Here is a 17403-nt window from a genome sequence, read left to right on the forward strand (position 1 = left end):
CTTCCTAGAAGATTTCAAATGTTAACTGCTTCTTCTTCACTCAGTTTTTGTTAAAATAGTGGCTGTGACTGAACTTCCAGCTTTTTTAGATGCATTAATGATGGGAAGGATGAAAATTTCTATGCATATATTTTATTAGAAATCAGTTCCAGAGGTCATTCATTGTGTTTAATTCAGCGGATATGAGTAATTGCCATAGGTGAGTGTTGTCTAGAAATCACATGTAGCAGTAATAGTCACCTTTTGATTTTCCATAGTTTCGGATATTCCTTTTATGAATTATCATTAGCAAATCTTAAGGTGGCTTGGCACATTGCTGTGGTCATTTTCTGTTATTAACCTGCTTGTGTGTGCTCAAGGAATAAAAATTAAATAGCAAATATGTTGCAAGTTATATCTGCCTACTGTATTTTGAAGTCAACTAGGGTTTCAATTTTCTTCTCTTTGGGATTCTTATAGGTAATAGAAAATTTCCTTTAATTCTTTGGATAGCTCTCTCTTAAGCATATGAGGGACTTTGTATGAATAGTGAAAATAGCACTACATTTTAGGTTCCTCTTCCAGACCTCACTTTTATTACCTGATGTGAATAGGTCACTTAATGTTTGTTTCAGTTTCCTCATCTGTAGGTATACTACGTACGCCTCATTAAGGGTTATATTTAAATGTGAATTCTTATTTTAAAAAGGTCCTATCTTACCTTTTTATTGTGACATTTTATTATTTCATTATACCTTTATGACAGAAATGCTGTTCTCATATTTAGACATATATTGAATGTGATTTCAGAGGGGACATGGTAGAGGAACAACCCGAATTTGTATTTTCCTCCTTATTTAACTGTATTAGTTTTTGTCAAACTAATGTTTGCTAGTTATTCTTTTGAAATCTCTTAAACTTAGTAGCCAAGGGAAGAAGTGATATTCCCACCTTAAATTGACACATTTTAATTTTTATTCTGAATTAGACAGCTGAGGGAATGCCTTGGCCGTTTTGATCCCCAAGACTGTGTTCTCCTTCATGGACTCCCACTGGACCTTTGTGGGTCTTCATTGTCGATGAGGGTGGTTTTACAAATAGTTGATATCATTTTTTCACCTGTGTTAGAAAATGTATGTTCTCCAGAATAAATCCCAGTAGGGAAAATAATGTCTCTTTGTGTATTTTCAATTGCTAAGACTAGTGGCCCACAGGGACTTGAGTTTATTACTGCCTGTTTAAAAGATGATTCGTTGAGAGGAAAAAATTCCATGCCTACGTAGTAAGTCTCCCTGTCCTGAAATATGTTCAGAAAATTGAAATATCCAATCTCAAAGTCCATCTGCCAAAAAGGAAAAGTAAATAATCTGTTTTTATGCTAGTTATGCTACGTTGTTTTGAAGACTTTTGTTCAGATGGTGTGAAATTTTCCCATTATTCATACTGTGTTCTCCATTCCCCACTGACTGATTCCTTATTCCTTCCCACCAGCAGCAGCACACCTTTTCTTCCCCTCTTCCCCCACTCCCTGAATTCCCACTCCAAAGCTGTCCAAGTATCCTCCTGTGCTTTGTGGAATGCCTGCTCCATAGGTAACAAACTAGTTTTTCATTCTAAACCATTTCTTTTCACACTCTTTCCATCTTATACTCACTGAGACCTGGTTTCCTTCTGATGATACAACTTTCCTGGCTACTGTTTCCAGCACTAGTTACACTTTTAACTCAGACTCCCAACTTACTGGTCATAGTAGAAATGATGGATTACTCCTTGTTTCATGCATTGTCACTTCCTGGCTCTTCTCAGTCATCACTCCGTGAACTCTTCTCCCTTAAGATTCACTCAATCTCAGTATCCCTCCAATCAAGATAATCATGGCCATTGTCTATGGACACTTCTTCCTTCCTCAGTAAGTTCAAGGACTGATTCAGTCATTTTCTTCAACCCCTGCCTTCATTCTAGGATACTTCAACATTTGTATTGCCACTCCTTCTAACACCTTAACCTCACATTTCTTTATAAATTTCCCACAATCTTCTCCAGAGATGGTCGTACCTTGATCTTGCCATTACCTATAAATGTTCCACATCCATGTTCATAAATTCTTAAATTCCTTTATCTGATCATAATCAGTCATCATTCTACCTTCCTAACTGCTTTGCAATTCTACATGCTGTTTTTTGTCCTTACTGAAATCTTTAATCCTTCTATCCCTGAGTTCTTTTCCAGGCCATCGCTCTTGGCAGTGGCTACACTGTACCTTTTCTCATCTTAATCCTGCGATGAACCAGGTCAGTGCTACACTGTCCTCTTAAATTTGTGGCCTCTTCATAATATTGAAAACCTTGCTCTTCCAAATTCAGCCTTGGATTCCTTGCAACATGTCATGCTTTTGTTTCTACTTGTGTGCTACAGAACCAAGTTGGAAAAAATATAAGAAATCTTGCTACTTCCCCTTGCTAAATTTCCACTAAGAGTTTATGTCATACAGTCTCAACTAGACCCTCTCTGTTGTAACATAGTCCTTTTACACTTCACTAATTGATTCACAATCCTACTCATCACAACCACTTTTCCATACCTTTTCCTTCTGGCACAGTCTGCTTCACCCCTGTCTCACATGAAAGGGAAACCTTTCTCCTTTTCAAGGCAGACACTTCTACATTTCTTCTCCAGTTCTCCAGCCAATTGTCCCCTGTGTCCTTCCTACTCTCTTACCAATATTCAATCACTTGCTGCTTCCTTTTTTATTTTTTTTTTCAGAAACATGTTCATTTCATCACACAATCCTCAGTTGATATGTCCATTCCTGCTAGCTGTTATCCTGTATTTCTCCTCCCTTTTGTGATTAAACTCCTGGAGAAGACCAATTATAATAGATGCCTTCACTTCCTTTCCTCTCATTCTGTTCTTAGCTCTCTGCAGTCTGGTTTCCAGCCTCATTGTTCAACTGAAACTGCTCTTTCCGAAGTTACAAATGATCTCTTAATTTCCAAATCCAGTGGCCTAGTCTCAGTCCTCATGGTCTTGAACTCTGAATACTTTGACACTCTTGTTCACTGACTTGTCTTTGATATTCTCTTTTCTGTATGTTTTCATGACACTACTTTCTGATGGTTCATTGTGAGGCCTCTTTTCACTTTCATTTGCTGGATCTTTATACAGGTCATGCCCATCATCCTTGTTTTTCCCCCAAACCCTATCTTGCGCTGTCTTCCCTTTTCCTTTTATGTTATTTCACTGGATGATCTCATCAACTTCTAGACTTTCAATTATCATCCCTATGCCCTAACCTCTCTCCTGACTTGAATCTCCAATTTCCAACTTTCTTTTAAGTATCTGAAGCTGGATGCCTCACAGACATTTTAAAAGTCAGCATGTCTCAAACTGAACTCACATTTCTCCAAAACTATCCGCTCCTCCCAACTTTCCTAATATGATCAAGGGTACCTCTCCCATTTACCCAGGTTTACATCTAGTATCATCCTTGGTTCCTATCTCTTGTACACCTCTAGTCAATAGACAAGTATTGTTAATTTTCCCTTTATCGTGTCTCTCCTGTATAGCTCCTTTTTTCTTCTCACATTGATGCCATCTTGGTGCAGGCCTTTACTCACCTGATTCCTAGACTGTTGCAATAGTCTGCTTGTGGGTCTACCTGCCTCAAGTCTTTCCCCCTTCTAGTTCATCTTCCACTCAACTAGCAAAGTGATCTTCCTGAATCATTGGTCTGGCTATATTATCCCCTTCCTCATGCAGTAAACAATGATTGCTCCCTGTTACCTCCTGGCCCATTCCTACACTTCCAGCATTTTTACACCTTATTCCTTTCCATGTACCCTACAATGACACTGGGAAAGTGGGAGAGCATCATTCGTTATCCAAAACCTGTGCAAGCATGCTGTCATGAAACCGATGTACAATACAAATGAACTTCTCTGGGCAATCACATTTTGCCATGATTTCCAATGAACTCTTATAACTGACAGTATCAAAAACTTTGGTCAGCTCAATGAATGTTGTTTACAAACCTGTTCTGCCCCTGGCGTTTCTCCTGGATTTGTTGGACAGCAAGTACCATATTGACTGATCCTTGGCTCTTTCAGAAGCCACACTGGCTCTCAGGTAGATGACCATCTTTCAGGTGAAGAATCAGCCTATTAAGAAAGACTCTAGCAAGAATCTGGTCAGCAGTGACTAAGAGAAGACCTCCCTCTTACCCTGTTCCTTTCCTCCTCTCCCCGTCCCCCATCGTCACACCACAACCTATTTCTTTCTCCTTTACAGAGATGGGTAATGGAGAGAGGCATCCCTGAATGTCTAGGAGATAACCTTCTTTTCCCATACAGCCCTGGAAATTTCTCAGCTTTTGTATGAGCAATAGACCCCCTGCCTTGTAAATCTAGGTTGGAATAGAATCAGCACCAGGCACTTTATTAGATGAGAGGAGCCTAATGGCATCCAAAAACCTCTTCTGTTGGAAGTTCTGCTTGAGGGGGATTGACTTCAACCTGAGATATACAGTCCGTGGTTTCAGCATTCATTGATTGATGACAGTCTGTTAAGAATATCATGGAAGTTTTCAGCCCATCTCTCCAGGATTGTGCAATTAGCCCTACTCAATGTGGCTCCATCAGCACTGAGTACTTAAGGTGGGTGTTTGGCCCATGAATAGCCTTCAGATTGTTAACTATCAGCCTAAAACTGAACTTCATCTGCTTTCTTACTGAGCTGAGAATCCTACATCTTTCTTGTGCTTTACTTTTGATGGATTTAAATGCTGCCTTCTTAGAGATGGATGAACTATCCTGCTGGCAAATCCTGTGGCGTTCTCGTTCTTCATTTTAGCAGCTTCTGAATTTCCCCATCATTTTTGTCAAACCAGTTTTGATGTTTGTGACGCTCTTACATTTTCCCAGTCACCATTGGAGTGGAGCAGGGGTGTGTACTTACTCCCATGCTTTTTAGCATGATGTTTTAGGCAATGTTGTTGGATGCCTTCAACAAGGCTAAGAGTGGCATCAAGGATGTTTTGAGACATGGGAGACACTTCCACAGGACTGCCCTAGTATGGGCTGCCCACATCAAAGAAAGCACCGTATGCAGTGAGCAAAGCGGAATTGCAATAACTCAAAAGAAACACGAGGAGCCCAAATTCAGAGCCATCTCCACTCCAAATGTCATGTGGACACCCTATGGTGGAGCCCTTTGAGCTTATATTGGAATGATCAGCCACAGTTGATGTACCGTACCTGGACCCCAGAATAGTGATGTCATTTTGGTCCTCTTTGAGAGTGTAGGACAACAACCAACGAACAATGACACTGGCCTCCTTGCTGCTCCTCATATCAGCTTTTTCATCTCTGGACTGCGTGTTTTCCATGTCTGTCCCCCATCCTTGGAATAGTTATTCTTCCTCTGTTTCTCTGACTTTCTTTAAGTCTCAGCTAATATCCTACCTTATACAAGAAACATTTCCTTGTCCTAACCCTAAAGTTAGTTGTTTTTTGCCCTTTGTTCTCCTAAGAGGATCAAAACAACATCACTGTCTTGAGTCGAGGTACAGTGTGTCCTACTGTGGCTGATCAGACCAATATGAGCTAGGAAGTTCTACCATAGTTTGGGCACAAGTAGTTCCTATCCCTAAAGTAATTTTTAAAAAATCACTTTGATTGTTTGTACTAGGAAAGGAAAAGGCAAGATATAAGAAAAACAAAAGCAAAATTATCAAGTCTCATACAGTGTTTATTATTCGCACTAAGGTAACAATTCCCACAGTAGCTTAAACATAATACAAATATGCCACTGGATCTGTGATCATCTGTCCACCTGAAAACATCTTCTCTGTTTAAGTTTAGAGCAGCTGGATGGTGCAGTGGATAGAGTGCTGGGACTGGAATGAGGAAGACCTGAGTTCAAATGTGGTCTCAGTCACCTACTAACTTTGTAACCCAGTACCCGTCATTTAACCTCTGTTTGTCTCAGTTTCTTCACCTATAAAATGAGGGTAATGTAACACTTGCCTTTCAGGGTTGTTGTGAGGATCAAATGAGATGATAACACTTAGCACTTTGTGTATGGCACAAAGTAAGCACTATATAAATAAGAGGTATTACTATTAAGCAAATTAATTTTTAAATATCCTGAATGAAACTTTGAACTATTTGTGATGATGTCTCATCATCCTCCTGCTTTGACATTAAAGCATTGGGTGAGAGAGAGAGAGAGAGAGAGAGAGAGACTGAGAGGGAGGGAGAAAGCGAGAACGAGCATATTCCTTATAGGAATTTTATCACAGATGTTGAAAAGAATTAGCAGTGCCTTGTATTGGTAGGTGGATATTATTTGTTTAAGGAAAGAAGGCTGATTTTGTGTTCATTTTTGTAAGATGTTTTCTCTGTGATCTTCTCAACGTGATTGCAGGTCAGTCTGCTGTCTGACTTCCTTTTTTCTCTTGCAAAGATGTAAGGGAGAATAAGAGAGGGCAAAAGAGGAGTAGAAGCTTAAGTCCTCATAATTTCTAAAAATCAGGTCATATTGAAAACCTTGGTTTCTTTTCTTTATTCTTTGGAAGACTATAAGAATCTTTCTGTTGAGTTTAGAGTATCCACGAATCTTCCTTTAGATCTTGAAATATTTTGGGGACATCATATTAGCTCTGTGGCATTCCATGTTGAATCTTATTCTTACTTTATTGTCCTATTTCCTTTCCTTGTCTGTATCCTTACTAATGATGTGTTATAAACTGCTTCTCTATAACTCAGTAGTAAACGTAAACATGTTTAGTTAGGGGATTAGAAAATATATGTTATGTACGAATACATATTTTCCGAAGATATTGTCTGTCCATGGACAAATTACATAAAAAAAATTTTAAAGATAGGGTTTTTTTTATTTCTCTTTGACAGTCCTTTTCCCTCCTGCTCTTTGTGAGCTATTTCAGATATCAGATAATATTTTTTAAGACAAAGAAAAGAACAGAAAAGTCAGCACAATTGATCAGTACCTTGAAAAAATCAAAAGGCATGTGCAGTGTGTAACACCTGTGTACCTCCACCTCTGCAAAGGGATGGGTTCAGAGTGTCCTTTCATATCTGTCTTTCAAACCACATTTGACCGTTGTAATTTTGCAACATTCACCGCGTGCGTGTATGTGTTATGTGTGTTCTTTACATTTTTATTATAAAATCTTCATTCAAATAAGGAATCAGGCATATTGTTTAATACTTGTTTATGTATTGGTTGCCTTTTGGAGGTAAAATAGTTTATTATTTTCGCCCCATTTTGTTTATTTTTCCCTCGAGATAATTTGACAATTGTTTCTTATTGGTCTTAATCTTTCTCATATTTCTTATGTATGTAATTGGCCAGATCTAGCTCTTCTTTTAGACTTTATCTTCAGGGGGTGACTATTTATATCAAAAAGAAAAATTGACAGCATGTGTATGTTATAGGTGGATACTTTATTACTCTTGAGGGAGACGTATCTGGGAGTCTTCTGGTGATAATGGGCTTTAAGAAAGTTGGTTCACAACTATCTTCTCAGATCAGGGTTATAAGGTACATTCTCCTTGAATGAAAATGGGAACTTTAACCTTTTCCCTTCTCTCTCCTCTCTCTTTATATAGTCATTATATGTTGCAAATATGATTCAAAGTTATATACTTTAATTTTTTAATGAAAAAGTAACAATTGCAGAAATTGAAGTTTACCTTTATGTCATTCTGAGCCTTAACTTATCAGTGACTGCTTCTCTTTTCAAGGTTGTTATGGAGAAAGGCCTTAATATATTTATGTGTGAGAATTATTGCTATTAGAAATAATAGTAGGTAGCATTTATATGGTGCTTTGTAGTAATAATTTGAGAAGGAAACCACAAAACTTTTAGTTTCTGAAGATAGCATTATTTTTCAAGCTACTGTCACTTTTCTTAATATCTGTCAAAAGTTTTTATGAGTAAAGGTAGTTCAAAATTTTCTTTTGAAAGGTTCTTTTAATAAGATATTACTATTTTCTACCATTCTTTACCTTTTAGTATACTGAGAATGGTAACTTTTTCTTTTTTCTCTTTTTAAGAAGCTTTTAATATAGATTCAATTGTGAAAGCAATTTAGAATACAGTAGTAACTGCTTTGTTTTGTTTTCCTCACAGCTTTTTTTGAAACAGTGGGGTCGTTGGAGTGGTTGGATTTTTCCTGGAATTGAGTGAGAAATTCAGAAGACTGAAGCCCAGGCTCACTGTCTACCTTTCACGGAGGCCCAGCCGTGAGAGGACAGAAGAAGGCACGTGGCGAATCATGACAGCTGACAAAGAGAAGGACAAAGACAAAGAAAAGGACCGGGACCGTGATCGGGACCGGGAAAGAGAAAAGAGGGACAAAACAAGAGAGAGTGAAAACTCCCGACCTCGTCGAAGCTGCACTTTGGAAGGTGGAGCCAAGAATTACGCAGAAAGTGACCACAGTGAAGATGAGGACAACGACAATAACAGTGCCACGACAGAGGAGTCTGCGAAGAAGAACAAGAAGAAGCCCCCGAAGAAGAAATCTCGTTATGAAAGGACAGATACTGGGGAGATAACATCGTTCATTACTGAAGATGATGTTGTCTATAGACCAGGAGGTAAGAAACATGGCAGTTTTATCCCCTACATTTGTAGGTGTCAAAATTGTAGGTGAAGGTTCTATAACTTAACAGGGGATAAAGAGAACAGTGGTCTTAGAGCACTTGGTTAATAAAGAGAACAGTGGTCTTAGAACACTTGAGGAAAACTCACACGATTTTGTTTTTAACCAATACCCTAAATTCAGAAACCTAAACGTATCTAATTCCTCCCTCTTTTCAGGAATTTCACATAGAGAGTTCATCTTCTAACTACTTTATTTTAGATATGAGAAATGAGGCCCAGCGAGGGTAAAATGACTTTCTCTAGATTGTATAGCTATTAAATGATGCATTATGAGTGAGGATTTGAAGCTCAGATCCTTCAATTTGAGGTCAATGGCAACAGCTCAGCTGTTTTGTTCTTTGGTATGTTGGCTCTGAATAGTCAGTGGAATGTTAACAATACACTGCTCAATCAACAGATTATTAATCAAGAAACTTCAAAGGGTAACCATGAAAGCAAGTCATGGAATCTCACCATTCTTTGGTGTGGTCTTTATTTGTCTTTTTTAATGTGCTCTGTGTGAATATAATATTCATGTGTGTGTATATGTATATATAAAATTTGTCTTCATGTATGTGTCTATGTGTGTGTATACATACATAAACACACACACACACAAATATATATATGTGTATATATATATATATATATATATATGTATACACACACACACACACACACACACACGTTTGAATTTTGAAGCCAGAAAACTAGCAGGGATAGTTTTATTCGAATTTCTGATGTTACAGATTAGTGGGATTCACATAAACTTCAATTCATTGTATTGGAAGCTGGACTGCATTTAGTCATTTTGGAATTGAAAGCAGCATGGATATATTTTTATCAGGGCTCTGTCTTGATGGCATTATTAGGGAATAGTACAAAAGCTGAATGATTCAGCTAAGTTTCTCTGATGAAGGTCTCATTTCTTAAATATCTAGGGAACTGAGCCAAATTTATAAAAATAAGAGCCATTTTTCAATTGATAAATGGCAAATTTTAAGAAGTTTTCAGGAGAAGAAATTGAAGTTTTCAAAAGTCATGTGAAAACCTGCTCTAAATCACTAATAATTAGACAAATACAAATTATTACAACTCTGGGAAGAATGATATGCTGCAGGGACTGTGGGAAAATTGGGGCACTAATACATTGTTGGTGGAATTGTGAACTGTTCCAATCATTCTGGAGAACAATTTGGAACAATTCCCAAAAGGCTATAAAACTGTAGATACCCTTTGACCTAGTAATACCACTACCAGGTCTGTACCCCAAAGAGATAAAATAAAATGGGAAAGACCCTATTTGGGCAAAACAATTTATAGCAGTTCTTTTTTTTTTTGTGGTGATAAAGAATTGGAAACTGAGGGGATGCTGATCAGTTGGGGAATGGCTGAACAAGTTGTGGTGTTTGGTTGTGATAGAATAGTATTGTGCTATAAGAAATAACAAGCAGAATGGTTTCAGAAAACCTGCAAAGACTTGTATGAACAGAAGGAGTCTGAAGTGAGCACAATCAAGAGAATATTGTACACAGTAATAGCAACATTGTAACAGTGATGAACTGATAAAATCTGAGTACAGACTGAAACTTTTTTTCATTTTCTTTATGTTTCTTGCTTTTTATCTCATTTTAAAATTTAATTTTAATTTTTGCAATGTGACTAGTATGGAAATATGTTTTCTGTGTATAATTGATAGCATATTGCTTACCTTTTCAATGAGTAGGGAAAGGGCTGGAGGAAGCAAATTTGGAACTTAAAACAAAGAATGCTGAAAGATTCAGCATAAGTATTAACAAATAATTTTTCCTTTTCAAGGATAGGTTTTAGGGTGATTAATTTTTTGGCACATAGGGAATTACAAAGAGATTAGATTTAAGGAGAGAGTAGGAGAATCATCCGTTTCTTGAACTTTAAAAATTTTGCATTAGGGGGGCAGCTGGGTGGTGCAGTGAGTAGAGCACCAGCCCTGGAGTCAGGAGAACCTAAGTTCAAATCCAGCCTCAGACATTTGACACACTTACTAGCTGTGTGACCTTGGGCAAGTCACTTAACCCCAATTGCCCTGCCTTCCCACTCCAAAAAAAATTTTTTTTTTGCATTAGAAAGTCACCACAACAATTTTTTTCTTTTTTGGGGGGAAGGCAGGGCAAACCTGCAACCCAGACTGCGATTCAGATCTGAGTGGGCTCTGCACTCCAGCTCTGATCTGCCACTTAATTCCTCCCATCAGGTGGGCCTGGGGTTTGAAGCAACTGCAGCTGTAGTTCTGTAGCTCTACCACCTCCGCTGCCACTGGGGTGGTGGCCAAACCACTACCTCCTTTCACTCTGTTCCCTGCAGCTTTTCCCACTAACATTTTCTGTTGTCTTTGGTGTTTATGGGTTGAGAAGTCTGATAACTGCCACAGCTCACTGATTCAGGGCGCTAGGGCCTATTCTGCCCGGCTCGCGATCTGGTTGGTCTGGGCCCAGCCCACGCTGGGCTCTGCTTCCCGCTCCATGCTATAGACCTTACCCAGTGACCATGCAGGCTGTCCTGGGCTGGAGCCCTGCTTCCCTCTGCTATTTAGTGGGTTCTGCGGCTCTAGAATTTGTTGAGAGCCATTTTTATAGGTGTTTGGAGGGTCCTGGGGGAGAGCTTTAGACCAGTCCCTGCTTTCCAGCTGCCATCTTGCCTCCCCCCTCCCCCCCCCCCCCCCCCATTCTGGTATTATTTAAGTACCATCCTAGCAAAAGGTTATCTTTACTTTTTGCACACTACTAAATACAGAAATGTTACTTGTCATTAACCTTGTCACTTGATCAGTCTTTGTAACTGGCAAATCATCAAACAAAGAAAAAGACAATGGCCATTGATCTTACAGTTGTGTCTTTTTCCACTGAAGTGCTAATGCCATTTGTAGCAAAAAAGTCAGAGTGCTAAGAATTCTGTAGTTTAAAGATAGTCTGTAAATGTTAATTTAGGAGCAGGTGATTTAAACATTAGATACCTGTTCACTGAACTAGTTCATACTGAATTATGGAGAACCTAAATTATATCAATTTTTTGTCGTTGTTATTGTGTTTGTCCTTTGTTGTCGAACAGGACCACGGCATCAGGGAAATGCTGACCTGACTTGCAGTTGGCTTGGATTTGAGTGGGGGGGGGAGCTGGGCAGGGTTGCCAGCCTGTAAATCAGAAGTCACAAAGAAGCTTCACATTAATGGGAAAATTTGATCAATTTTTTTTTCTTAGAGAATAAATTAAAGGAGTTGGTAGTTTTAATTTTATTGTGTCCCATTTGATCATTTTACATTGCAATACTTATAATTAGTATTTGCATAGAAATTGTTATTTCTTCATGTCAGCTTTTTTTGCATAGGATGAAGTAGTAACCAAAAGTAGTAACAAAATTCCCATCCAGGATTTGTTAGGACTCTTCAAATTAAATCAACCTAAACCTTGATTCTTGACAACTTAAACTCAAAAGTGTATGAAAATGTTGGAAAATATATCTTAGGGAAAGCCACAGACTTACATGAAACACTTATTCTTATGTTACAGAGTCATAGATTTAAATCTGGAAGGAATAGAACTCTTTGTCATCATTTAGCTCAAATCTCTATTGTTTTAAAAATTAGGAAACTGAGGTCTAGAAAAATTAAGTGATTTGTCCAGGGTCACCCCATTGGTAGTGCCAACACTAGGATTTGAAGCATCTTTGTCTTATATGAAATCCTGAATTCTTTCCACTGTACTGTTAAACATTTCTTTGAGAAGAGCATTGGAAGATGGACGTTAAAGTAAACCTTGAATCAAGTAAGAAAAATTGGAATTTATTTTTTTAAGAATAGTAAATAGCTCCTTACTGATTTAGAAAATATTTCTGAATCTCCTGTCTTGCTTTCAAACCACTGACTTGTTAAATATCAATTGGAATTCAAAGCTAGAAGAAGAAACATGAGAAAATCATAAAATCTTTAAAATCATTTTAATCATAATTAAAATAACTCCAACTTTGAACTACTTAAATAAATTCTGGGCACCAAAAAACAAATGAGAAGGAAATGGAACTCATGTCTATACCAGTGATAATAGTTTCATACAGACATTTAATGTAAATCGCGTCAAGGAGAAAAAAGAAGTTGAGAAATGGTTTTAGTTCTTGCGGTAAGAGCAGTATGTTAACCCCTCCTCCTATGTAGGTTAGGCTAGTTTTTCCTCAAAAAGTTACTGAGACATTCCTCAAGACCTGGCTGGCTCTGGGGAATAAAAGCTTATACTGCAGACATCATTTCCTTAGTATCTGAATATAAAATAGCTAGAAGAACCTAGAGGGGGCCTTCCAATGTTTGACTTGTAGATGTCCCTGGAATCTTTTCCCAGTTGTACCATGGCAAGAATTTCTCAATGCCTGTCTTTACTGAGGATCCTTTTTCTGCTACAGCTAACTGAAACTCTTTGAATCACCAGTAATGCTACTGGCTCCATACCTGGAAAAGATCAACAAATGAGTGAAAGGACCCACAGGCAAAGAAATGTTTTCAACATAAATTTTTGTGGTGGTCTAGAACTGGAAGCTAGGTTCATCAGGGAAGGATTGAACAAACTATAGCACATGAATACAATCTGATATTATTGTTATTATTCTATAAAAAATGGCAGTGGTAATTTCTGAGAAAAATGGGAAGATATGTGATCTGATTCAGAATGAATGAAACAGAAAAATCAGAATAACATAAAATAACAACAGCATAAATGAAAGATTTAACGGAGAGATTTAAGAACTTTCATCTGTTTAAAACCCACCGACATTACATAATACCAGTGATGAAGCATATATTCCCTACCTCCTGACAGAGAAGTTATGGACTACAGATGCAAAATGAGATAAATATTTTTGGACATGGCCAATATGGAAATTTATTCTACTTTTGTAACCATATTTATTATAAAGGTTTAGTTTTTCTGTTTTCTTTTTCCCCTGGAGGAAAAACAAAAGGGAGATGAGAGGAAGTGATTGCCCATGAATTGGATACCTCTTCATCTCCTTAGCTAAAGAGAATAGAAGGAAGGCCCGAAGTAATCACAGTCAAGCAGCACAGCATTAAAAGTTACATGTTGAATTTATTAAATTATTAAAAATAAAAACAAGATCCACATTACAGAGATTCATATTTTCATGTTCTGCCCTTTCCTTCCATTCTACATTGTAAATGGAAATGCTTGTTTTGTTTGTTTTGTTAAGTTCAGAATAAAGGAAAATAGAAAAAATACAGGCTTACCCTGGATGGTGGAAGATTATTAAAAGTATCATTTTATAAAACATGGACGAGTAGAGGGGAAAACCAGTTTAATGAATGGCTTGGTGAGAAAGAGTTAGGGTTATCGTGAACTTTTTTATCTCCCATAATCAACAATGCACATTAGACCTCATCTTTACCATAACACAGATGAAAGATACAGAGAATACAGGATCCTACCTTATTACTGCTTATGGACAAAAACCATCAAACGCTTTCTTCAGCAAGGTGTCTGCCATGCATGTGTCAAAGTGACGCTAAATTCCTTGACAGAGATAATATTACTTGATGATGGTTTGACCATTAATGTCAGTAAAAGCATAAAATAGATGCTTCCTCCTCTCTTCAAGGGTAGGAAATTTTGCGTTTAAGACAGTGAGGGTTCCCATATAGCAATAATGGCAGGTAACATATAGTACTTACTATGTGCCCAACCCTTTACAGTTATTATCTTATTTAATCCTTACAAAAGCCCTGGGTAGTATGTGCCATTTTGCATTTGAGTAAGCTGAGGTAAATGGGTTAAATGACTTCCTCAGAGTCACATAACTAGTATTTGTCTTGAGGTCAAATTTGAACTCAAATCTTCCTGACTTTAGGTCCCTCAGCCAGAAGATGATGTTTTACAAATGATCATGTTTGCGTATAAAATCTGGTCAGTGATATCAAGTCTTTGAATGTTTCAGAGCATCCTCGATGAGATTCATAATTGCTGAAAAGTATTTGGCCCAACTATCCGTGCAAGAAAAAGCATGAGTGTTAGGAATGCCTGTTGTCTTAGGTTATGATATGCATTTGTACGACAGACAATGGTGATAATCCATTAGGATATTTATCTTCAATACTTCAGATGGTTGAGTCACGCTATGGAAAAGGTGGTGGAAAGCAGGGTCTCAGTTGCTTTAGTGAAATTGGAGTTTTTTTGATTACCCCAAACTTTTTCCTAATATAAATTTCCATCTTTTAATTACCACTGAGCCTTCAATAACAATTATGGCTTAAAGTTAGGTACATTAATGGCTCCAAAAATTTGAAGTTGAGGAACACTACTTCCCCAAAGGTCATCTCAGAAGTACGTGGTTGGTATAGCCAGCCTATTACATATTATAAACAAAAAATTATGAATAATCTAAATATTTGAGAAACTTAGGATGGAAAAAGAAGACAGGCTAGTGTATTGTCAGTGTAATATTCACAGTGCTGATGGCGACTATGGATATGCTGGCATAGTTCTGAATCACAAGATGTAGCTGACTCTATATGGAAGACAGAACCAAAACATTTATTCAAACAGCAGAAAGCCAAACCCCAATACCAGGAAACCAATTCCATCATAGCAACAAAAGAAGTTAATAAGCATTATCACTTCAGGGGGCACCACTGTTCCCAAGCCTTCCCCCTTGCTGGGGCCTTCCCATAGACAAAAACTCATAGCTTGCTGCCTTTGCCTGCTTTCTCTCTCTCCCCCTCAGTTGTAACTGCTCTAACTTGCTTCATTCTGCTCCACCCTTTCCTGTTCCATCCTTTCAGCAAGTTCCTCCCACCATAGACTTCATGTGACTTAGGCTTCCATGTGACTTAAATAGGCCACATGGGTCTATTAATAGATGGGCAAGATATTCAAGTTTATATCACCATTACAGCTAGCTACTTGGGGACGATCATGGGGGATAACTGGTTTGTAGCCAGTGTGTTCCTTTGAAATCCTTGGAATATCAGGAAAACTTAAATAAGCCCGGCAACAGATTTGGTGAACTAAACTTGTACCCGATAGATATGACTGGATTATGATAGGCATACTTGAAGTCAACCCACATTGATTAGATCCTAGATCCACTGGTATATTTGTATTATGTTTGAGCTACTGTGGTAATTGTTACATTAGTGTGAATAATAGACACTATATGACACTTGATACTTATGCTTTCATTTTTCTTATACCTTGCCTTTTTCTCGTATAAATAACCAAAATGACACTTAGAGTGATAAAAATATTACTTTCTCCTTACAGAGGCATTTTGTACTAAGTTGCAGTCTTCAGAGCTGATTTAAGTGTCTGCATTATATAACAATTAATGTCTTACTTAACTGGCTACACTTAAAATAGTAGACCTTGAGTGTTTATTTTTTTATTAGGTGACTGGATTTTTAGAAATTTGTTAATACAATTTTTTTTTACAGTGCAGCAGATACTTTGTAGAAACACAAAATGCATTCTCAGCAACAGTTAAGTTATGAGTTGTACATTATCTTTTTCTATTTAGTGCTTTTTTGTAGCAAAATGTATAGTTATAAAAATATAAATTATGAAAGTCCCAATTCTCAAAAGATTATTCCATGGAAACAAGGCAAGTATTAATGTATTGAAGACAAAACTATTTAATAAACAAAATATCTTCAAGGCCTTTGAGAAACAAATTTGATTTATGTAGATTTATAGACCTGTAAAGAAAAGATAGCTTGCCTGATAAATTATCTTGGACAAATTCATTATTTTTTCATTCTGCAGTTAGTCATTTGTCATTTCTAGTCTTAGGTGTCATCTGCACATAACTTTTAAAAATAAAAACTTCTCTTACTACCCAGGTTAGAATATTACTTAAAGGAATGCAGTTTGGCCTTTTCTGTTTACAATGACATAGATCTACTTAAGGGTAAAAAAAAAAACCCCAACTTCTTTCAATCCAATTGAATATTCCCCCTGTCTGTTCCAACCCTCTTTGTCTGCCAACTGTTACCTTGCTTTTGATGAGATGACTTTGTCATGGTAACAAATTGATTTATTGCACAGCAAATGCGCAGCCAGATTTGCTTACAGGTTTCTTCAGCATGGGGTATTGATTTCTAGTGTTAGCATGATCAGGATGGTAAATTAATTTCTTTCTCTTATATTCTGTTAGGTGTTGGGAAGTTTCATTCTTTGCCCCAGTCAGCATGTGGAAATAGATTTTTTAAAAAATGAAAGAAATAAGATGAAAGCAAGTGGCTTCCCAATTTTAGGATTTATTGAAAGCCAATTAACAATATTTGTTTCTTGTTCCAGTTTTGAAATTATACATTTTTCCTAAACAAGTGTGTTGTGAAGGCTTTTACCTAGGATCATATTTCTTTTGTTTTAGAAAAAAAAATTTATTCTGAATTTAAACAGCGAACAGAGCCATTTCTCTGAACACAGGAGAACACAGAGGATTCTATGTGAAATTATGAATCTCCTTTCCACACTGTTTGCTTTAAAAGAAGAGTATTCTAAATGTTACATGTTTCAAAAGTATCTTGCTTGTTAGTACTTCCTTTTGTTCCTAATGACTGATTTTCTCTGTCTCTCTGTCTCTCACTCTCTCTCTCTCTCTCTCTCTCTCTCTCCCCCCCGCCCCCTTCTCTCCCTCTCTCCCTCCCACTTGCCAACCTTTCCTTCCCCATGACCCTTATTCCTTCTGATACTCCCCCTACCTGCATGTTAGTTAACTGAGT

At 37.4% G+C, this 17403-nt stretch overlaps 1 protein-coding gene across 3 annotated transcripts in view; it reads left to right on the forward strand.

Annotated features, from left to right (window-relative positions):
• Positions 1-17403, forward strand: part of RERE (arginine-glutamic acid dipeptide repeats) — a 591056-nt gene that overhangs the window by 217367 nt on the left and 356286 nt on the right. For all 3 annotated transcript variants that reach the window (XM_036742474.1, XM_036742475.1, XM_036742476.1), the window contains exon 2: positions 8132-8601. In XM_036742474.1, coding sequence (XP_036598369.1) covers positions 8277-8601 — 325 coding nt within the window. In that variant the 5' untranslated portion in view covers positions 8132-8276. The remainder of the gene's footprint in view (positions 1-8131; positions 8602-17403) is intronic.

This window comes from Trichosurus vulpecula, chromosome 2 (assembly GCF_011100635.1).
Source record: "Trichosurus vulpecula isolate mTriVul1 chromosome 2, mTriVul1.pri, whole genome shotgun sequence".
In the NCBI taxonomy this organism is placed as follows: Eukaryota; Metazoa; Chordata; class Mammalia; order Diprotodontia; family Phalangeridae; genus Trichosurus; species Trichosurus vulpecula.